Here is a 21051-nt window from a genome sequence, read left to right as displayed (position 1 = left end):
TGAAGAAAGATTTCATTAGAGGAAAACCTCTGTAATGTCAAAGGAAGTTATCTTCAAAGTGGAGGCCTGGTTTGAGAGCTTATAACAGAGTAAACTTGGTTAAAGGCATCCCACCCCAAAACAGAAATGATCTGTTCAATAGGCATCAATACAGGTTCTATTGACCAAATTTCATCCACAACACTACAATAGGAACCACTGGCCCAAAGTGCTACACAGTAGGATCATATCTGAAAACACATAGTTGAAAAGTAAACTGCTTAAGTACCCAGTCATGGCTCTTCTCTATTCAAATTACTTAACTTTTTTTATACCAACCCATTAAGACTGCCCATAGTTCTATGATACAAACTTTTAAAGTAATCTAAGTTAAACCTTCCATCAAAATTCCATCTTATGTTCTAAATACCACCTTAATAATGACAAAGTTATTTTAATGAAGTGTTTAGGTTGTCATTATGGTCATCATTTTAACATCTACTTTTCTGTGTTCACATGGACCACACAGAATGTGTTGTAGTAGGTTTTCTATGACCAGATGTCCTTCCTGTTTCCAGGCAAGGTAATATTTCCCCCATGGCCAGGCATATTTTTCACAGAAGACTGGAAACAAACAACATCACTTGTATTTACAATCATTTCATGATTTCAAGACAAGGCGCGCACACACACACGTGTGTACTCATGTCTTAACAAAATGGAAAGCTACATTGAATAATATAGTTCTGTTTTAACAACAGGATGATTATGGCTGGAATAGCTTTAATCAAAAGTTTACTGGATCACAACTGACATGGAACCAAACAACATAGACATAGACTTCGATATACCAAAAGTAATTGGTCTTTAGAGACCTTATCTCATTACCTGTGGGAGCACACACAAGAAAGACTGTCTTCAGTTAGACTAAACATTGTAAGGTTCCTTTTTCATTTTTGAGAGATAGGAGGATTGACATGGTAAAGTGGATGTAAAAATGGTGAAAACTGGTAACAAAAAGGAGCAATATGGGATAGGGGTAGAGAGGAGCAATATATATGTCTTTAAGTTGCCTTAATTTTCTAAAACATTAATTTTTTTTCCATAAACCAAATCATCTGGTAATATTGGTTTCAAATTTTGCTACAAGGCCAGCAATTTCAGGAAAGGGATAAGTCAATTACATAGACTCCATGGTTCAACTGGTACTTATTTAATCAATCTCTGAAGGGATGAAAAGCAAAGTCAACTTTGGTGGAATTTGAACTCAGAACATAAAATGTAGATAAGCATTTTGCCTGGTATGCTAATGATTCAGCCAGCTCATTAAATCATGTGGCAATATTACTGGGCAAAATGTTTTGCCATCCCATATTATATTGATGACATGACTTCAGTGTAAGTAAGTAGTTCCTTAATGGCAATCAACCTATCAACAGCAACTTTTTAGAGTGTATTTAACTTTTAGCATTTAAACTGGCCATATTTGACCTCTCACACGCTGTTTATATTTTAAAAATAAGCAATCACATCAATGAAATCTCTAAGCAACAAGATAATGCACAGTAAATTCAAAACAATAAGCATTACATTTGAAAGAGTAAGCTGAATGCTAAAGGGCTAATTTTGTTGAATCACAGCAAGAGGTGGTTGAAAGAGTGCTAGTAAAAGGGAAAAAGTGGAATAGGGGCGATAGTTAGGAGTTTGAGAGACATTGAATTAGAAGGATGGATACCACGCTCTCTCTCAAATTCAAGTCAGGATATCAAATCAACAAACAAGATATTATACAGTACAAGAGACAATAAATACAAAGAAATAATTATTTACTTACTAAATGCTGAGGACAAAACTTTTTTAGAACTCCATCATTGACAGACTACAAAAGATAAAGGTGATAAATGTTAAACTCTAATAAATAAACCTTTTCTCATAACTTTGGCAGCTAAGTGACACCAAAAATTACTAACAGATTAATCTCCCTTCTCAACACAAACAGCTGTAAACTCAAACAAACATGCAAAATCACACATTCCTTTCACACACTCTCTCTCTCTAATCCTTCTCTACTGTCCTGGTTATACTATCTTTCAACTTTATTCTAAAAGGTGACGAGTCTGCAGATAAGTAGGAACCACTCACCTCTCATACACACTTTTTTCTGCCATCTCTTCCACTCATCACAGCTATTTCTCATCCTGCATCGAGGACATCCATCTCACTTTTCTCTCAAGTCCTCAATTTCAGTGACTTGAATAAATGCAAGTACTCTTCACTCCAACACTTGCTGATGCAGAACTCAAATTATTTTGCTATTCTGAACAGTCTGCACCAGTTAACTTCATTACCTGCTTCTATCTCTAAAGTGACCACTAACTCTCCAAACAAAATTAACCTTTATCTTGCCATCACTGCATCTGCCCCCATTTTAAAAAAGTAAATTCATCTCACACAACTACCATGCAACACACTTCACCCCAAACCTCTTGGAGTTAGCTAACAGACTGCAGCTTCGCAACTTCTCTGCTGAATAATCCTGGCAGCAAATGACCCTTCTGAGACATCTAATTAAGTATCTCGGGTATGTCTTAGACATATCTTCCTGCATTTCTCACACAACCAAAGTTTGAATCCTGTCACTAAAATCAGATGAGCAGATGAACATAGCCTCCAACAGCTGAAAGACGTCACCTACTGAAATTCTCTCAATCACCTAAATTGCAGCTAAGCCTCTGGGTCTTTTGCCAAGGCCATTTTTAATAGCTTTACATTCCACAACCAAAATGATGTAGTAAATTGTCAAGATGCAACTACAAAAGTTAACAGAATCAGGCATGGATTTAAGTGTTAATGTCAGAAAAACAAACTTGACTTTACAACTAAATATTCTCCAAATGAGATCCAAATTTTTATTACAAGAATTTTTCCTTCATTAAAACAACAAAATGATTGCTATCATTACCAAAAAAGAAAATGGAAAAAAAATTTTTTAATCACTTACATCAGCTATCTTCCGTTTGTCATAAATCCTAAAATCAAATTTAAAAGAACAATTAGAATAAAAGAAACTAATAGAAATATAATAGTAAATCACATTGTTACCAACCAATAAACAAGATATCTTACAAATATCTTATATTAGTTCTAAATATTTTTTTAGACTATTTGTCTTTAACCTAAACTCCTGTACGTTTGCTTCCACTACTTTCATTACATTATCCAGCAAGTTGTGTATAGAAGATTTCTAACCATTATGTTCACTGAATATTGATCCATTAATTTATTGAATGTATATTTCTAAATATATCAATGCAGGTTAATAAAATATTTGTAAACTCAAACTTTAGTGTGGTCAACATATGCAACCTATCTCACATACTGAACAACCTAAGAATATATAACACCACACTAAAGATGATTTCATTGGAGGGAAAGAACTTGGCCTAAGAAAAATCTATTAGGGTAATATTTCAGTGTCATCTGTACACAATAGCGATCTAAGTGGTCGTTTAGTTGACCATTGCACTGATGTTCACTGAAGAAATAAAAATATCTATATAGTCTACTTTATTACAAGTCATAGCTGAAGTATTTCAACTATAATATACTGTATTTTCCTGCATACACGTCAACATAATGCATAATGTAAACATTCAACTATTGTCACATCGCAACCTTTCCAAATCCTGCTGCATTTCACAAGGAAGTTGTGTTCCTCCAAAGGTGTGTAGGTGTAAGTTGACCAAACCTTTTTGGCCATAAATTTTGGTCTGAAAAATTTGACTAGTATGCTGGAAAATATGGTACTTTATATTTCATCTACATTTCAACTATAATATAAATAAATATATATAAATATATCATGGAGGGAGTCAGTGAACATAAAGATAATATTTCGTATAACAGACAATAAGGTTGCCATATTTGAATTACCTGAGATAGTAGTCTTTACCGCCAACACAGAACTCAAAAGAATTAACAGGGTTAGAGTGGATGGAATAAAGAGGCACTTTCTTATCAAATTCTTTCACCGTAACTAACCTGTAAATAATTAAACAGTCATTAGTTTGATGGTAAATGAAAAAATTTCAAAGCATAATTACACACACAAAGTACATATGTATACACTCATGCATATCATCATCATCATCGTTTAACATCTGCTTTCCATGCTGGCATGGGTTGGACAGTTTGACAGGAGCCGCCCAGGTAGAAGACTATCCCAGGCTACTATGTCTGTTTTGGTATGGCTTTTATGGCTGGATGCTCTTCCTAACACCAACCACCCCACAGAGTGGACTGAGTGTTTTTTACATGGCGCACACACACACACACACACACACAAATACCAAATTGTATCAAATAAATGAGAAAGGCGTGCTCAATACATTCAACTTCATGCCACAGTAATTATCAAGTGAAAGTGCTTATCAGAAAATTGCAGTGGCATGAAACTTGAGTTGTAAAATAAACATTTCAATAAATTGTACATACATACTTATATCTATACACATACACGCACCTTCGTTTTGGGATCACCACTACTTTATTATCTCCCCTTCTTCCTAGCTCTCCTGTGTGACCCCTCTGTCCGGCATTCGCCACGATAGATCTCTAGCCACTAAACCGTTTTCTATTTTCTCTCCTTGTTTATTTCTGTGCTCTTTTCTGTCAAAGAGCGTAGGCTCGAAAAGTAAAAGACTCACTTCCTGAGTGTTAAACTAATACATCTGTTTGTTCTTTACACACCTGTCTTCGTCTTTTGATTTTTTGTAAATTCTCACTATATATATATATGATGGGTTTCTTTCAGTTTCCATCTACCCAATCCACTCACAAGGCTTTGGTCAGCCCGAGGCTATAGTAAAAGACTTTTGCCCAAGGTGCCATGCAGTGGGACTTAACCCAGAACCATGTAGTTGGGAACTAAGCTTCTTACCATACAACCATGTCTGCACCTATAGCAATTGTATACATAATAGATGAAGAAAAAAATAAGTAATAACCAAACATTCATATAATACACAAATATTACAAAATATTCAACCCTTTCCAATTTTGTCCAGCAAATTTGCTTCTTCCAATAGCTATAAAACTAACAAACCAACAATGAGTTAGACAAACTCACACTGAAAATGCACTGACCAAACAAACTATCTTCAAAGAATTAAAATGTCCAGCAAAGGATATAATATATAAATACATAATTCAGACATACAATATATTTAAAATTTGTGTGTGACTAACATCAATACAGATCAAAACCCACTACGATTAAAGCACCCATACCTCTCACAACATAAAGAAGGTATTAAAGATACTTCTTTGTACTTGTACATTTGGGGAAATTAAAAAAAAAAAAAAGCCTGTGAAAGAGTACATTGTCAATTGCCAATTGTATTGTGGTAATGTAAAACTATGCAACTTAAGCACAACTGAAACTTATTAGAATATACTTGCAAATAATACACTCAGCAAAAAGCACTCAGTCTTAGCATGTCAACACAGAAACCTTAAGACATAAATAGTTCATTCCTATAATATAACCAAATTGATAATGTGTATTAATTTGATTGCATTTGACAAAAAAATAATACATTTATTAAAAAAAAGCTTTTGTATGTAGATATTCACATTACTAAAGAATCATTTGTATGTAAATAAACATTTATTATACATTTTATATGACATTTACTTACGTAAATATTCACGTAAGTAAATGAAATTTAATTGCAATTTATTATCTACAACTGAATATAGACAAACTTTGCTACTAACCACAAAACTTAAGAATGAATAATTTTGTTAAATATTAGTGTTTCACTTATTAGTATGCAAATAAAAGAGAAGCATTACTTGAATATAACTACTAAGTCAAACCGATGACACACATCAGCCATCATAATCATCCACAATTATTCATTTTTCTGAGATTACAAATTCCATATGCTGTATACCACTTGTAATATTACATACTGCATTAATATTTTAATAACACTCATAAATATATTAACTTCAAGTACATAAGAAAAACCACATGAACTATAGAAATAACGACTTTTGTAAAGCTGATATTACAAGAAAACAAACTTACAAACTATTCATCTAGAAAACAAAACACAATTACACTGTGAACCCAAATTATTATTTTTTTTTTCTTGTCTTTGGTCAGTAAGTGTTCTTTTCTATCTAGAAATCAAAGGAAATGACTACTATTCCCTTCAAACTTTGCTTTTGTGACCTGGACATGAATGTTTCAAAACTGACATATTTCCCATTACATTTCAAACAGATTCAGCACTGAGCTGTTGAAGCAGAAATATCATTACAACAAATATTCTGCTCAATACCACAGACTCACTTGTCAGTTGCTTGACCATAGCCAACTGAGTATGTCACTTACAATATGTGTATATAGTGGCTGACAATATGTGCATCTCTGATCATGAGCAGTAGAAGTGAAGGAGAATCAGAGCTATGTGTTGAGAGGGATTCTTCACTAGGAGTAAGCACATAGGAAATGATAGTTACTACCTAAGGACAAAAATCATGTTACACAGTGTTATTTGCCAGAATTTAATATTCACTTCATTTATTCTGCTACAAACTTTCCCACTTTTTTCTTTGTCTATTACATATATAATTACAATTGCAGCATGGAAAGTGTTTATAAGCCATTTAAGAAACACACGAAAACCATTAGATTCACTTCAACATTTAAATTTAATTTGCCAAAATATTTTCGTCGCTTTGAGACTGCGACCTGTTCACTGACAAAATACCATGCTGCATGGAATTTTGTCAGTGAACAGGTCGCGGTCTCAATGCAGTGAAAATATTTTGGCAAATTAAATTTAAATGTTGAAGTGAATCTAACAGTTTTTGTGTGTTTCTTAAATGGCTTATAAACACCTTCCAGGCTGCAATTGTTTTTGTTCCAGCACACAATCTCAGATCATGTCACTTGCTATGCAAATACATCTCCATAATATATAATTGCCTTCTGCTAAAAAAACTCACTTTCACCATTTGACAGATTCTCTTCTGTTTAGTTTCAGATAGAGAAATGACTGTATTTCTTTAAAGTCCAATGATCTCCCATTGTGGTAGCAAGTGAAACAATTACAGTGGGGTCTCTATAAACAAACATAATCCATTGCAGAGCCCTGTTCATTAACCAAAATATTCGTTACATAAATAAATGAAATACATACAAAGTGGAGTCATCATTCCAAGCTACAATTTCCACATAAAGGCATGAAATGACGACTGAGATGATAAAGGACCAAGATATCTGGTGCCTTGCAGTTCTCAAGGAAGACCCATTCATCACAGCGGAAGTGATACCAGTGCTGGTGCCATGTAAAAAGCACTGGTGTTGTACCATATACAAAGCACTTTGCAAAGTGGGTGAAGTTAGGAAGGGTATCAAGCTATAGAAACCATACCAGAAGAGGCAATGCAGACTGGTGTGGTCCCCGGCCTTACCAGTTCCTGTCAAACCATCTAACCCATGCCAGCATGGAAAACAGACATTAAATAATGATGATGATATGTGTCTGTGTGTGTGTGTGTATGTGCACGTGCAAGCATGCATGCATATTTGCTTGTCTTACTTCTGTTGATCTGTGATTATGTTTTTAGCAAACTATATGAAAAATATTGTTTCCTACATATAAAAATTTACAAGCAGCACGAAATGCATACATGGACATTAATGAACCATTTGCACATGTTCTCCAAGCCATTTATATGCATGTAGAGCTTACTTATGGTTTCTTGTTCAAATTTCAGTTCATTGGCTGAATAGAATTTTCTTCAGAAAACTGTTCACCAAACAATTTATTCAATTAGTACACCATTTGTATGTGCTCTCCCAACACTAGTATACATGCATAGTCTATTTGTAATTTGTTGTCCAAATTTCAGTATGTTATGAGTTTAATTTTCTTCTGAAATACCATTAGTTTAGAGAACTATTTGTATATGGGTACCCACTGTATATATTATCCACTCCATTAAACAGCATTGAATCTTTCCAAAATTTGTGACCTGCTTTGTTGTTTGAACAAATATAAACAAAACTCTGTAAGAGGTAATGCATGAGTACACACACACAAGTGCATGCACATTAGAAACATATTTACAGAACTATGAAGAAATGGTAAATAAAGTAAGAAAGATTATTATTATACTAACTTATTTGGTTTTTCTTGTCGTAAATCAATTTCATAGGTCAAAGCATCCTCTCCACAACTGAGAAAGACATGTGGGGAATCTAATTCAAGAGCCAGCTGTTACAGGAAAATAAATTGTACATACATATATTAATAAATACATATATACATATATATTTATATACATACTCAGACATGCATACATGAATATTACTTTTGCTATTTAAATTCCAGTGATGGAGCTTTGTTTCATAGTTAAAAAGAAGCCTCTTATTGATAGAAAGACTTTTCCATCTGGTTCTCATTCTAGTGACTACACTTCAGGAACATCCTGCTCCACTGCAAATTAGGTCACTTAGGTAACAAACCATGAGCTACCTCTAAAAAATCTGGGCATTTGAGGAAAACTATTTCCTGTGTGGTCTTAGTGCTTATTGTTCCTGCACATCTATACACAAAAACTACTTTCTATGCTAACCTTCTTGTGATTCTATTGCACCACTTAGGTGTTGAAAGCTTACATTAGGTACACCATATGCAATTTCTACCTACAACTTTTGTACATATCAAGCAGGGCCATTTCCTTAAAGGGATTAGTAATTTGTCTGCTTTACTGCTTTGTAGGATTTTGGCCATTGCTAAGTTAACTCTAAGGCCTTTTGATTCCAGGTTTTACTTTAACTCCTGTAATTTCTTTTCTAATTATACTTTGGAATTAGCTATAAGGACAAGGTCATCAGAATCAAAGAGCTCCTATAGGCAACCAGTATTAACCCTTTCGTTACCAAACCGCCCGAAACAAATTTTGGTTAATGTGACCAAACCGCCCAATGCCGCCTGAATTTACCTATTCATATTTAAATGAGAATATCAGAGCAAATCTCTTTAGTACATTCGTGAAAATACGTATTATACTTCATAAACAGTTCAACTACAGTTTTGTACAAAAATCGAAGTGTAATTTTAATTCCGTGAATTTTGGGAGATTTTTTTCCGAAATTTGTTCCTATTGTGTTTTCAAAATTTGTAATTCTGACAAAAAATGGATACGAATTTCATTATATCAAGCAGCGAGTCAGAATTCGAAGGATTTTCTACTGAAGACCTTCATAAATCTAACTCTATGACTGAAAAAAAAAGCATGTGGTATTTGATAATGAATCTGATGTTTCATTTTCCGAAAGTGAAAACAGTGAATCCGAGAGCTCCGACAGCGATAAAGAAAATGAATTGGCACCTGAATGGAGTGAAAATTTAAAAACTGTTTCTTTCGGTGATTTTTCTGAAGAAACTGGACCAAGCCACAGACTTTCCCAGAAGAGTAAAGCCTTAGACTATTTCTTTTTACTTTTTCGAATGAGCCTGTTTGAAATCATTACGACAGAAACAAACCGTTACGCTAAATGTAAACAAAGCGAAAGAAAGGATAGAAATTAAGACTATTTTGCCATAAATATTATTATGGGTATCAGAAAGTTACCCAGAATAACAAATTCTATCGTAAAATTTTGTTGTATACCCAATTGAATATTAGCTAATAACCCATTTTCTATAGTGATGTTTGAACAAAATTTTAATAATTTTATATTTTGTTGAATTTACCTGTATCTACCTGCAATTAGAGTCACTTTGTGACAAAAATTATATTATAGAATTGGTTGAGAACATTTCATTAAATTATCTTCCAAAATTCACGTTAATATATTGATAAATAAAAAAGTTATAGTTGTTTAATGAAACCAGACTAAATTTATGATTATGTTAGAAATTAATTGAAACACATAAGGGGTGTATTTTGGTCAGAAATATAGTAACGAAAGGGTTAAACTCATTTATAGCCTGGAGGACTGATAAATAATAGGGGGTCAAGAACTGGACCCTGGAGAACTCCTACCAGCACACTAAATTCATTGCTACAATTACTACTGATTTTCACCTTATTGACAGCAACCCTGTACATAGCTTTGCTAGCTCTCACTAGCCATTCATCTACCCCTAGCTTCTGCAGCAGCATCAGATGGGAGAGTAGAGACCTTGTCAAAGGTTTTCTCCATGTCCACAAATGCAGATCTGGTTTATTTTCGGTTAAATATTTGTCTGGAAATTTTGTTAAGTCTGACTTAGCTATAGCACAGATGTGGCTGTGTGGAAGGAAGTTTGCTTCCCAACCACATGGCTCTGGACTCAGTGCCACTGCGTGGCACCTTGGGCAAGTGTCTTTTAATATAGCATTGGGCTGACCAAAGCCATGTGAGTGGATTTGGTAGACAGAAACTGAAAGAAGCCCATCAAAGCAATTTGGCAAAAAAGACCAATAGAATAAGTACCAAGCTTAGCAAAAAAAAACAAACAAAAACAAAAAAAAAAAACTGGGGTCAATTCATTTGACTAGAAATTAGTCAAATGAATTGACTATAGCTAAAAGATAAAAGATAGTTAAATGGATGTATAAACTCAATGCTGCGTCATTGGTTATGCATTAATCATTACCATTGCAAGGGAGAGAATCAGCTTTCCCGACATCAATAATATTTAAGTTTTACATTAGTGAAGCAAATTGGAGTTTGATAGAGTGTACCAAATAATCAGTATGTATTTAACACTTTAACAAGTATGAGACAACCCATGGCTCTATGATACAAACTTTTTGTTTAAGCCTTCCATTAAAATATTATGTTAATTTATGTCCCAAACACCAGCTTAATGACAAAACTATTTCAGTACATTCTTTATTATTTTCAAAATAAATTGAAACAAAAAGCAGTGTATTTTTAACTCTTAGTATTTTTTGTTTTTTTCAAAATTAATTGAAAGGAAGGCATTATATTTCAACTAAAATATGGTAATGAAAGGATTAATCGAATTTTCTTTTTTGTTTTACTTTTTTGTTTTCATTTTATTTATAAAGTCTTTAATATTCATATTCAACCATAAAATTCTTCAATACTCATATACAGCAGTTTTGATTTACTTGAATCTCATTGGTGCAAAGCAATTCAGGATTTCATAATTATCTCACATTGTTATAAAAAGAGAGACAAAAAGAAAAGAGATAAATCAGTCAAGAGAAAGACAGGGAAGATATATAAAGGTATTTCGCGCGAGGGTTTCTTTGTCATAGTTTGTTATAACTTTACGCTCATCAGAGTTAGCCGACATGGAAGGGAATATGGTGACTGCTCTCTATTAGTTGGAGGTGAATTAGCACAACTGGTTAGCAGCTGCTGTGAAAAAGGTGGTGGAAAGAAAAAGGTTCAGGGATTAGTTTAGGTGTTACATCCCTTGGTTGGGTATGCTGCAAGTGGGGAAAGTGTGTATTATTAATGTGGTGCTCCTGTGGGGATGGGGTGTGTGTATGTGAAGCAGTGTCATATGTATAATTTTTTTCTGGGGTGTAGGTATATATAGCTGTGTTCATTGGTCTGTTTTCTTTCTGTAAAGGATAAAGTCGTGGAGGTGGGGTTATGTTAGTATGCAGTGTGTAATGTGTGTGGATCTGTGTATATATAGGGGTACAATTTGTGTGAAGGGATATATGCTGGGGGTGGTGTGCATGTGTGTACACGGGCACCTTGATGCGTGCTTTGGTCAAACTCTTTTTGCTGGCTCAAGGGCATTGGTGGAAGGTCGTTTGCGGAAGGTCGAAGCAGGGGACCTGTGGTTGCAATTATGGTGGTGCACACAAGTACTATAGAATGTACTTCCTTTCATGCAGGCAAAGATTAAACACATCACTCTTGCTATAAACCACATGGTTTCAGGTTCAGTTACACAGTGTAGTACCTTAGGCAAGTATCTACTATAGACCTAAGCCAACGAAAGCTTTGTCAATAGATTTGGTAGATGAGAAACCAAAAGAAGTCTGTTGTGTTTATGTTCATGTTTGTGTGTGTCCTTGTTTTAATATAACAAGATAGTTGTTAATGCATATTATTGTCATAGAAGCAATTTAACTCATTTCCAGTATTCTGCAAAAACATGTCTAGGCATGGGGAAATATTACCTTGCTTAGAAATAGATAAGGGTTGGCAACAGGAAGACCATCCAGCTATAGTAACTCTGCCTCAATAAAACTCCATCACACACATGCAAGCATAGAAAAGTGGACATTAAAACTAAGGTGAACTTCATAAATATATAAATATATATATTATCATCATCATCTGTGTATGAGTGTTTGTTTGTGTGATTTTTGTGTTTTTTCATAACTTGACACTTGAATGCTATATTGAAATAATAGTCACTCTTCAAACAAACAAAGTCATTTATTTACAATATTCCTTGAAAACACATTCAGTCATTGATCTAATCAATGTTTGAAGGATCAGGAGTAATATTATTTTACTTGATAAAAGTTGAGGGTGAGAGACATGAAGAGCATCCAGCCAAAGAATGACCCAATCAAGCATGACGATGATGATTATTATGATTATCATTATTATACATAGCAGTGAAACATGGGCTGTGACTGCTGATGGCATGCATAAGCTTGAAAGAAAGGAAGCTAGTAAGCTCTGCTGGATGTGTATACATGACAGAGTATAAACGCCCTGAGAGAAAAGTTGGACAAAAGAAGCATCAAATGTGGGGCACAAGAGAGACGACTGCGCTGGTATGATCATGTGTTACATATGGATGGGGACAGCTGCATGAAGAAGTGTCACATCCTAACAGTGGAGGGAACCTGTGAAAGAGGTGGACCCAGGAAGACATGGGATGAGGTGGTGAAGCAAGAGCTTCAAACATTGGGCCTCACAGAGGTAATGACAAGCAACTGAGACCTTTGGAGATATGCTGTGCTTGAGAATAGCCAGCAAGCTAATTGAGATTGTAGCCGTGGTTGGTACCAGTGTCGCATAACCAGCCCATTTAAAAGTACCCTTCAATTGTCAGGCAATTATGCTAGCAGCGCATAAAAAGCACCATTTGAGCATGGCTTATACCAGTGCCGCCTGACTGGCTCTCACGCTGGTGACATATAAAAAGCACCAGTCGAGCATGGCTGATGCCAGTGCCGCCTGACTAGCCCCCGTACCGGTGACATAGAAAACGCACCCACCATACTCTCGGAGTGGTTGGCGTTAGGAAAGGCATCCAGCTGTAGAAACCTTGCCAGATCAGATTGGAGCCTGGTGCAGCCTCCTAGCTTGCCAGTCCTCAGTCAAAGCATTTAATCCATGCCAGCATGGAAAGTGGACATTAAATGATGATTACTATTATTATTATAACAGTAAAAATCAGTTTTATAATGAGAACTACCTTTAAAATAAATGAAGCCTTTACAAAATGATTAAGTATGAAGACATTTATTAAGATATAACAGCTAAATGTGTTATAGTGAATATGTCAGACTAACATCTCTTTCAAATAATACATGCAGGATTATAATTACCTTATGGGCAGCTCCTCTATGGACTGCTAGTTTCTTTGTACCTTTACATACGCCTGTCAGTGAAAGCTCTGCCAGGCGTACCTGACCATCACGAGCACAGCTTACTACATGGCAATCTCCACTAAATGGCATGAACTTGGCCTGAAAATAACAAACACAAAAGATAAAAATCACATTAGATAGATAAGTAAAGAGACATATAGTTAAGTTAAGTTAATTTTTTGGCTCAAAAAGCAAAAAGCAAGGCCATGTAGGGGGACATGGAGTTATGTACAGGAAGGGTGTTCATGCAAAGAGTTCAGGCCATTTCTGGTCAAGAGAGACTTTCAACCAAGTGGTCGTCGGCATCTTCACTATCTCGTCCGGCAGCTTATTCCACGGATCCACAACCCGGACAGAGAAAGCCCCTCTCCTTCGATTGAGATGAAATCGTCGCAGATAGAGCTTTTCGGAGTGACCCCGCAGCCGACGCTCTGGAACAGGAGTGAAGAACAGCTCTTTCGAGAGGTTACACTTTCCACTTATGATGTTGTGAGCAAGAATCAGATCACCACGGCGTAGTCGTTTTTCTAGAGAATAAAGTTCGAGTGTCTTCAGCCTTTCTTCATAAGACAAATACTTGAGACGAAGAACCATGTGGGTAGCCAGCTTCTGTACTCTTTATACATATATATATATATATATATATTATATATATATATAAGATGAACTGTTTTAAATTTTATATGTTTGACTTAAAAAGATGAGAAGAAATTTAAATGCTTTTATTTTAATTTTTGTTAAGAAATGCATAACAACTGAGCTAATTACTTTCGACTAAACTAAGAGCACTAACAACTAATTAATGGCATTTAGATGAGGAGAGGAGTTTGTACAGGTGAAATATTACATACAGTATTGTGTTGCATCTATGTTTCGAGAGAGATTGGGTGAGCCACAACAGGTTATCAAAGCACTTAAACCGATTCATTTTATAGATGAGGATAGAACAATAGTAAGTTGGATCATTCAACTTGAGATTATCAGAGAATGGTCTACAAGATGCGCACATCCAGCAACCATTTTCTCTCTCTCTCTCTCTCCAAACCCTTCTTGCTATTCTTAAGTCACTACTCCCCACTCAAGAAATATCCTCTACCATTCTACAGCATGTCCACCACCTCCCAAGAGTTCATCATCACATTACATTAAATTGCACTCGAAATTAACAGAACCAACCTCACTTATCCACAATCTTTACAATCAAAGAATATTCAGCTCTTGTGAACAATAGCAAAGCCCACCATACACACACACACACAAAAACAGAGATAAGACTAAATGGTGTAGAACCAGTGCCAGGAAAACTCTTCAGTATTCTTTTATCTTTTACTGTTTCACTCTTTGGATCGCAGCCATGCTGAGGCACTACTTTGAAGGGTTTTAGTTGAATAAATCAACTTCAGTGTTATTTTAAAGACTGGTGCTTATTCTGTCGGTCTCTTTTTGCTGAACCACTAAGTTACAGTGAGTTAGAGAAACACCAGTTGTCAAGTGGTGGTGGTGGTGGGGGACAAACACAAATACAAAGACATACACATATGCACACATGATGGACATCTTTTAGTTTCTGTCTACCAAATCCACTAACAAGGTTCTATAAGACACTTGCCCAAGGTGCTGTGCAGTGTGACTTGAACCCCAAGACCACATGGTTGGGAAGCAAGCTTCTTAACTACAGAGCTATGCCAGAAATATTGTTACAGAGCCTGGTTAAGAAATTCACCTGGCTGATAGTGGATACTGGTACATTATAACAAAACTTCAGCAGTTTATAACAACACTACATCAGCTCAGATCATACACAGTTCAAATCTGAACTATGTCCTGACACAGATATATAAAGCTACTTGGACACTGCAATAAACTGCTATTCACTTAGGCATTTAACCTGGGCTCTGCTGTAAACCTCATTTACTTCCTTGTTGAACAGGAGTCATATGCCATAAACTTCTTGTTCATTTATCCATTGAACCGGAGTACTGCTGTACTCTCATTCACTTCTTCATTGAATCTAGGTACTACAATAAACCTCTTGTTCACTTCTTCTTTGAACCTGTGTACTGCTGTAATCTCTTGTTCACTTCCTCACTGAATCTGGGTACTACCATAAACCTCTTGTTCACTTCCCCCTTGAACCTGGATATTAATGCAATCTTTTATTCACTTCTTGAAAACTAATGGAGAACTTGAACTTACAACTGCTAGATAGTGAAATATCTAATTATATAGTGAGCTGTAGTTGGTAGATGGAACCTATGTATAGCTAGGTGGACTGAACTAATAAAGACTGTTTGGCTGGTGATGTGAAGTAAAAACTATTGTTCCATTAGTTTGTAGTGTGGCAGTGTATCAACTCAGATTATTGATGAACCAGAATAATATCAATCGATGTAGATCAATAAAAATGACTAAATGTAAAGTGATTAGAGGACCTAATTAATTAAAGAGAATTAATCATGCTAGAATAATATGATGGCTTGAAAATAAAATGTCTCAATCAGAAAGTTAAATTTTTTAAAAATTATAAACTTGTAGTTGTCCAGCTTCAAGGCAGTTCTGATCTAGCAGACCTATGATCAAAGGTGTTCCAATTATGGCCGTCTCATGTTTTATTCAAATACAATATATCCAGGATTACAATACTCAATGTAACCTTCCTTTATTGAGAGAAAGAAGCTTGGCTGCTTTTTCTAATGGGTTAAGCAACTACGTAATAGCCTCCTCGCTGGCTACAGCTCACGAAAGAGATAGCAACTTGATAACTGGAAGACATAGCAGTTTAGATATAGTTATTATCAAGTGTGTGAACGTGTGTGTGTGTGTGTGTGTGTAAATAACTATACCCTTCCCTTACATATTTGTGGCCAAGTACCAGTCTTCTTGGCTAGAAAACTGAACAGCTAGGTGTGAGAATAACATTCAACCAAGCCCAACAAAACCACGATAGAAGCTGCTCTAAATTCATATGTAAACATTCAAAGTCTCATGCAATAAGGAGGAGATGGATGTTTATATAGATAGAGAGATAGATAATTTAAATATGTGAAATAGTATCTTTATTTTCTTTCTTAAAACATAAAATGTTAAGACATACCTGAAAAATATTACTACGATGTCCGCTGTCAAATACTAAAGCTGGCCGACTTTGAACCCAATTCCATAAAACAATGTTCAAATCATCTGAACCACTTGCAAGTAATGTGCCTGGAATAATAATAATAATAATAATAATAATTAATAATAATTATAATAATAATAATTATGATAATAACAAGGCCTGAAATTTGATTACATCAACCCCAGTGCTTGACTGGTACATTATTTTATCGACCCTGAAAGGATGAAAGGTAAAGTTGATTCTGCCAGTTTGCTGTCTTAATAACAATAATCCTTACCACTGAAGGCACAAGACCTGAAATTTAGCAAGGAGGGGACTAGTCGATTACATCAATCCCAGTGTTTCACTGGTACTTAATTTATCGACCCCGAAAGGATGAAAGGTAAAGTTGACCTCAGTGGAATTTGAACTCAGAACGTAGCGGCAGTCAAAATACCGCTAAGCATTTTACCCATTGTGCTAACTATTCTGCCATAATAATAATAATAATAATAATAATAATAATAATAATAATAATAGTAATAATCTTTTCTACTACAAGGCTTGAAATTTTGGGAGATGGGGATATTGAGTCTAATGTTCAGCTTATTTTATGGATCCTAAAAGAATGAAACGCAAAGTCAAACTTGGCAGCATTTGAACTGTGAATGTAAAGCTGGAAGAAACACTGCTAAGCATTTTGTTCAATGTACTAGCAATTCTGCCAGCTTGCCACCTTAATACTAATAGTAATAAATGAACAAAAATGCTATCAGAGGGGCGATGCATACCCTGCATGCAGAAAAACTTTTTTGCAAATTATAGTGTCTTACAATGCGTTGCTTACCCATGCTTTTTAATTAACTGAATTTTTTTTTAAATATCACCATAATAGGTATTTATACTCCAGTGAAATTAACAAATCAACTCGTAAATAAATGAACCCTTCAATCCACCACTGTACACACATACACGCAGAGCCACATATCTATGTATGTGTTTATGAATGTATGTATGTACTCACGTGTCTATGAGCATAGGTACACCATAGTGTATCTATGCAATACAGATGAGAATCAATTCATATGAAATACTTAAAGAAAATATTGCAGAGAATTTGAGAAGTGTTTCACCATTATAGGTATTTATACTCAGGTGAAATTAAGAAATCAACTCATAAATAAATGAAATCCTCAAATCCATCACTGTACACACATGCACGCACACATATCTATGTGTGTATTTATGTATGTTTGAAGATAATCAACCAAATTTTCATCATTTCAAGCCACTCACCCAATGAGTATTTCTGCCAAATTTAGTGAAAATTCATTCAGTTGTTTTCCAGTAATTTTGCAAGCACACAAACAGACAAAAATAAGTGATTATGATACCCTGCCTATGTGTGCATGGTAATTATTTTTCAAAACAAAAATTTTGAAATTTTCTTTCAAAATTGTACCTCAAAGGGGCAAACAGAAAAAAAATCAAACCAATCTGGTGGTCTTTAACAAATGATTTAGAACACATAAAAAACATTCAGTTCACACTATGAAGCAGTTGGCATTTGGAAGAGCATCCAGCTATAAAAACCATGCCAAAACTGACCTCGCCTGTGCTAGTGCCACATAAAAAGCATTCAGTCCACTCTGCGGGGTGGTTGATGTTAAGAAGGGCATCCAGCAATAAAATCCATGCCAAAACAGACAGTAGCCTGGGGTAGTCTTCTACCTGGCTAGATCCTATCGAACCATCCAACCCATGCTAGCATGGAAGGCAAACATTAAACGATGATGAACAACACTCGAATTTATAAACAGACTAACAAACTCATGAGTGATATGATGTGCATCCTGCTGATTATAATAATAATTTTGAATTGAGGCACATAGCCAGCAATTTTTGAGGGAAAGGATACTCAGTTAAATCAATTTCATTGCTTGACGGGTCCCTATTTTATAAATTCTGAGGGGATGAAAGGTAAATTTGATCTCAGCAGGATTTGAACTCAGAACATAAAGAGCTGAAACAAATACCACAAATTTTTCCAATGCTCTAGTGGTTCTAGCCAATCCACAACCCTTGAGGAAGATGATGATTTCTTAAATAGCCAGAAAGCCAGAACTTGGGGGAGAGGTTTAGTGGCTTTTATTAATCTTAATACTTGACATGTACTTTATTTTATCAACCCAGGAAAGACAAAAGGTAAAGTGGGCCGTGACATGATTAGATGCAGAATGTAGAGCTGGAACAAATACCCCAAAGCATTCACTCCCACCTCCTCCAAAAACCCTAACAGTTTTTGCCAATCAATGCAGTTGGGTTAGCTGATAGACAACACAACAATTAATAACAGCTAATAAACAGGCAATGTAAGAGCAAGATGGGGCCCACCAACCCACCTAGGAATGTAGAAACTCAGTATAAGAACTAAGTCAAACTGTGATGACCTGCCCAATCCGACAGTTTTATCACCATTTCAACTTGGTACGATAGCTCTATCACCATTGCAACTAAGTATGACAGCCCTATCACCATTTCAATTAGAATGACAGTCCTACCATTATTTAGTTTCTCATCATACCAACAAAGAAAGTAAATATAAAAAAGTGATGAAATGAGAGTTCTACTGTCATATTGCCAAAGATTACATCTTTAAACATGCTTGTATCAGGTTTCTTGTCATGAAGACTGTAACACTTGTTCATTCTGTGTATTTTTTAAAATTATTCTTTGGCTATGTACCAAAACCCCTTTCATAGTATATTATTAGGCAAGAAGCTATGATGATAGTATTGTGGCCATAATACAGAGAGAGATACATAATTGTTGACCACAAGAGGTCTCATTCCCAGCTAATGTTAACCAAGATGACACATTAGTTTATTTTGAAATTGGCTCTGCAAATGTCCAAACTCAATTGCTTGTAGCTACACCATTTTTCTAAGTTGTGAACTGTTAAATGTATGTATGGATCAAATACGGAGATGACAGGAAGAGTACCTGTTTAATGTGAGGGAGAATCCAGCCTTTACTAACCATTTTTTGTTATATACAAAGATATGAAGAAGCTCTGAATAAATAATTGTTTTGAAGAGCAGCAGAGGTACAGGTACAGCCTTCTCTCATGAGTAATACCGAGCCATACACAAACAAAATATAGCATCAGCATTTTTGCATCCGATTATTTTTAAGCAGGCAATATTCTATGGCCAGATGCTCTTTCTGTTGCTAACATTTCCAATTTCAAATAGAGTATTTTTATTCAACTGGTTTTTTACACACAACATTATCAAGCTAGAGGACTCGCTCACTCTCTTACACACACACACATATCAATTAATGAATGACAAATGAACAAGAGTTATGTAACCACTCAGCTTACAGCTGATTTTGCAACATCTTATAACCTCAGAACCATTTATTAATTGATATCATGGTCTACTCTAAAGCACATAAGTTTACTTAAGTCTAAAAGCTGGTTATTGCCTAAGCAAAATCATAATATACATATGCACACACACACACCCTATTATTTTTGACTTATTAACGAACTGCAACTACGCTGGGGCATCATCTTGAGTTTAGTCTAACAAATCAATCCCAGTACTTATTTAATGTGTACATGGCTATTAATTAGATAATTACATACTTTACTACTGTATTCTTAGACCTAGTTAATTAGTAAAATCATTTATATATTAAAATATCAGCTCAAAATTTGCAATCAAAGTCAAACAATGAAGCAATAATTAACTAATAATTACTTTAAAAAACGTAATTACTAGTTAAAAATTACAGTAAAAAAAAAATCATTGCTGTGTCAGACAAAATGTTTAGCAACATTTCTTCCAATATTGCATTCTGAGTACAAAAACTGCCATTTTCGACTTTGCCTTTCATCCTTTTGGGAACAATAAAATAAGTACCAGTTGAGCATGGGAGGGGGGGGGGCAATGAAATCAACTTAACCCCTCCCCAGAAATTGCTGGTCTTATGCCAAAATTTCAAACGAATTATCAATACTTTAAAAAATAACTTCATTGAAATAGCAAGATGTGAGTGAATAATAACTGAAGCAATGTCAGAACAATTGGTAAGATGAAAACTATAAATATCTCCATAGTTGATGGAGGACAGCATCAGCAGAGTATTAGACAAAAGAGGTGTAGGCATTTAGTCATGCTTTGAGTTCAAACCCTGTACAAGTCAACTTTCTAAGATTAATAAGATACGGTTTGATATAATTGACTACCCAAGTAATGGGCACAGTTCCGATGGCTGAAACCAATATGTGTGTGTGGTGTGTGTGTATGTATTATATATATATATATTATATATATATATATATATATAATATATAT

General features: G+C 35.0%; 1 protein-coding gene across 1 annotated transcript in view; it reads right to left on the bottom strand.

The window, feature by feature from the left end:
- The window catches only part of LOC115211640 (DDB1- and CUL4-associated factor 8), an 84566-nt gene that overhangs the window by 17199 nt on the left and 46316 nt on the right, over window positions 1–21051 (bottom strand). The window contains exons 3-8 of the mRNA XM_029780273.2: window positions 16685–16794; window positions 13549–13689; window positions 8179–8273; window positions 3913–4020; window positions 2981–3008; window positions 1814–1858 (exon numbers count right to left, since the gene is read on the bottom strand). Of these exons, the coding sequence (XP_029636133.1) occupies window positions 1814–1858; window positions 2981–3008; window positions 3913–4020; window positions 8179–8273; window positions 13549–13689; window positions 16685–16794 (527 nt within the window). The remainder of the gene's footprint in view (window positions 1–1813; window positions 1859–2980; window positions 3009–3912; window positions 4021–8178; window positions 8274–13548; window positions 13690–16684; window positions 16795–21051) is intronic.

Source organism: Octopus sinensis, linkage group LG5, assembly GCF_006345805.1.
Source record: "Octopus sinensis linkage group LG5, ASM634580v1, whole genome shotgun sequence".
NCBI lineage: Eukaryota > Metazoa > Mollusca > Cephalopoda > Octopoda > Octopodidae > Octopus > Octopus sinensis.
This window is presented reverse-complemented; position numbering and strand designations above follow the sequence as displayed.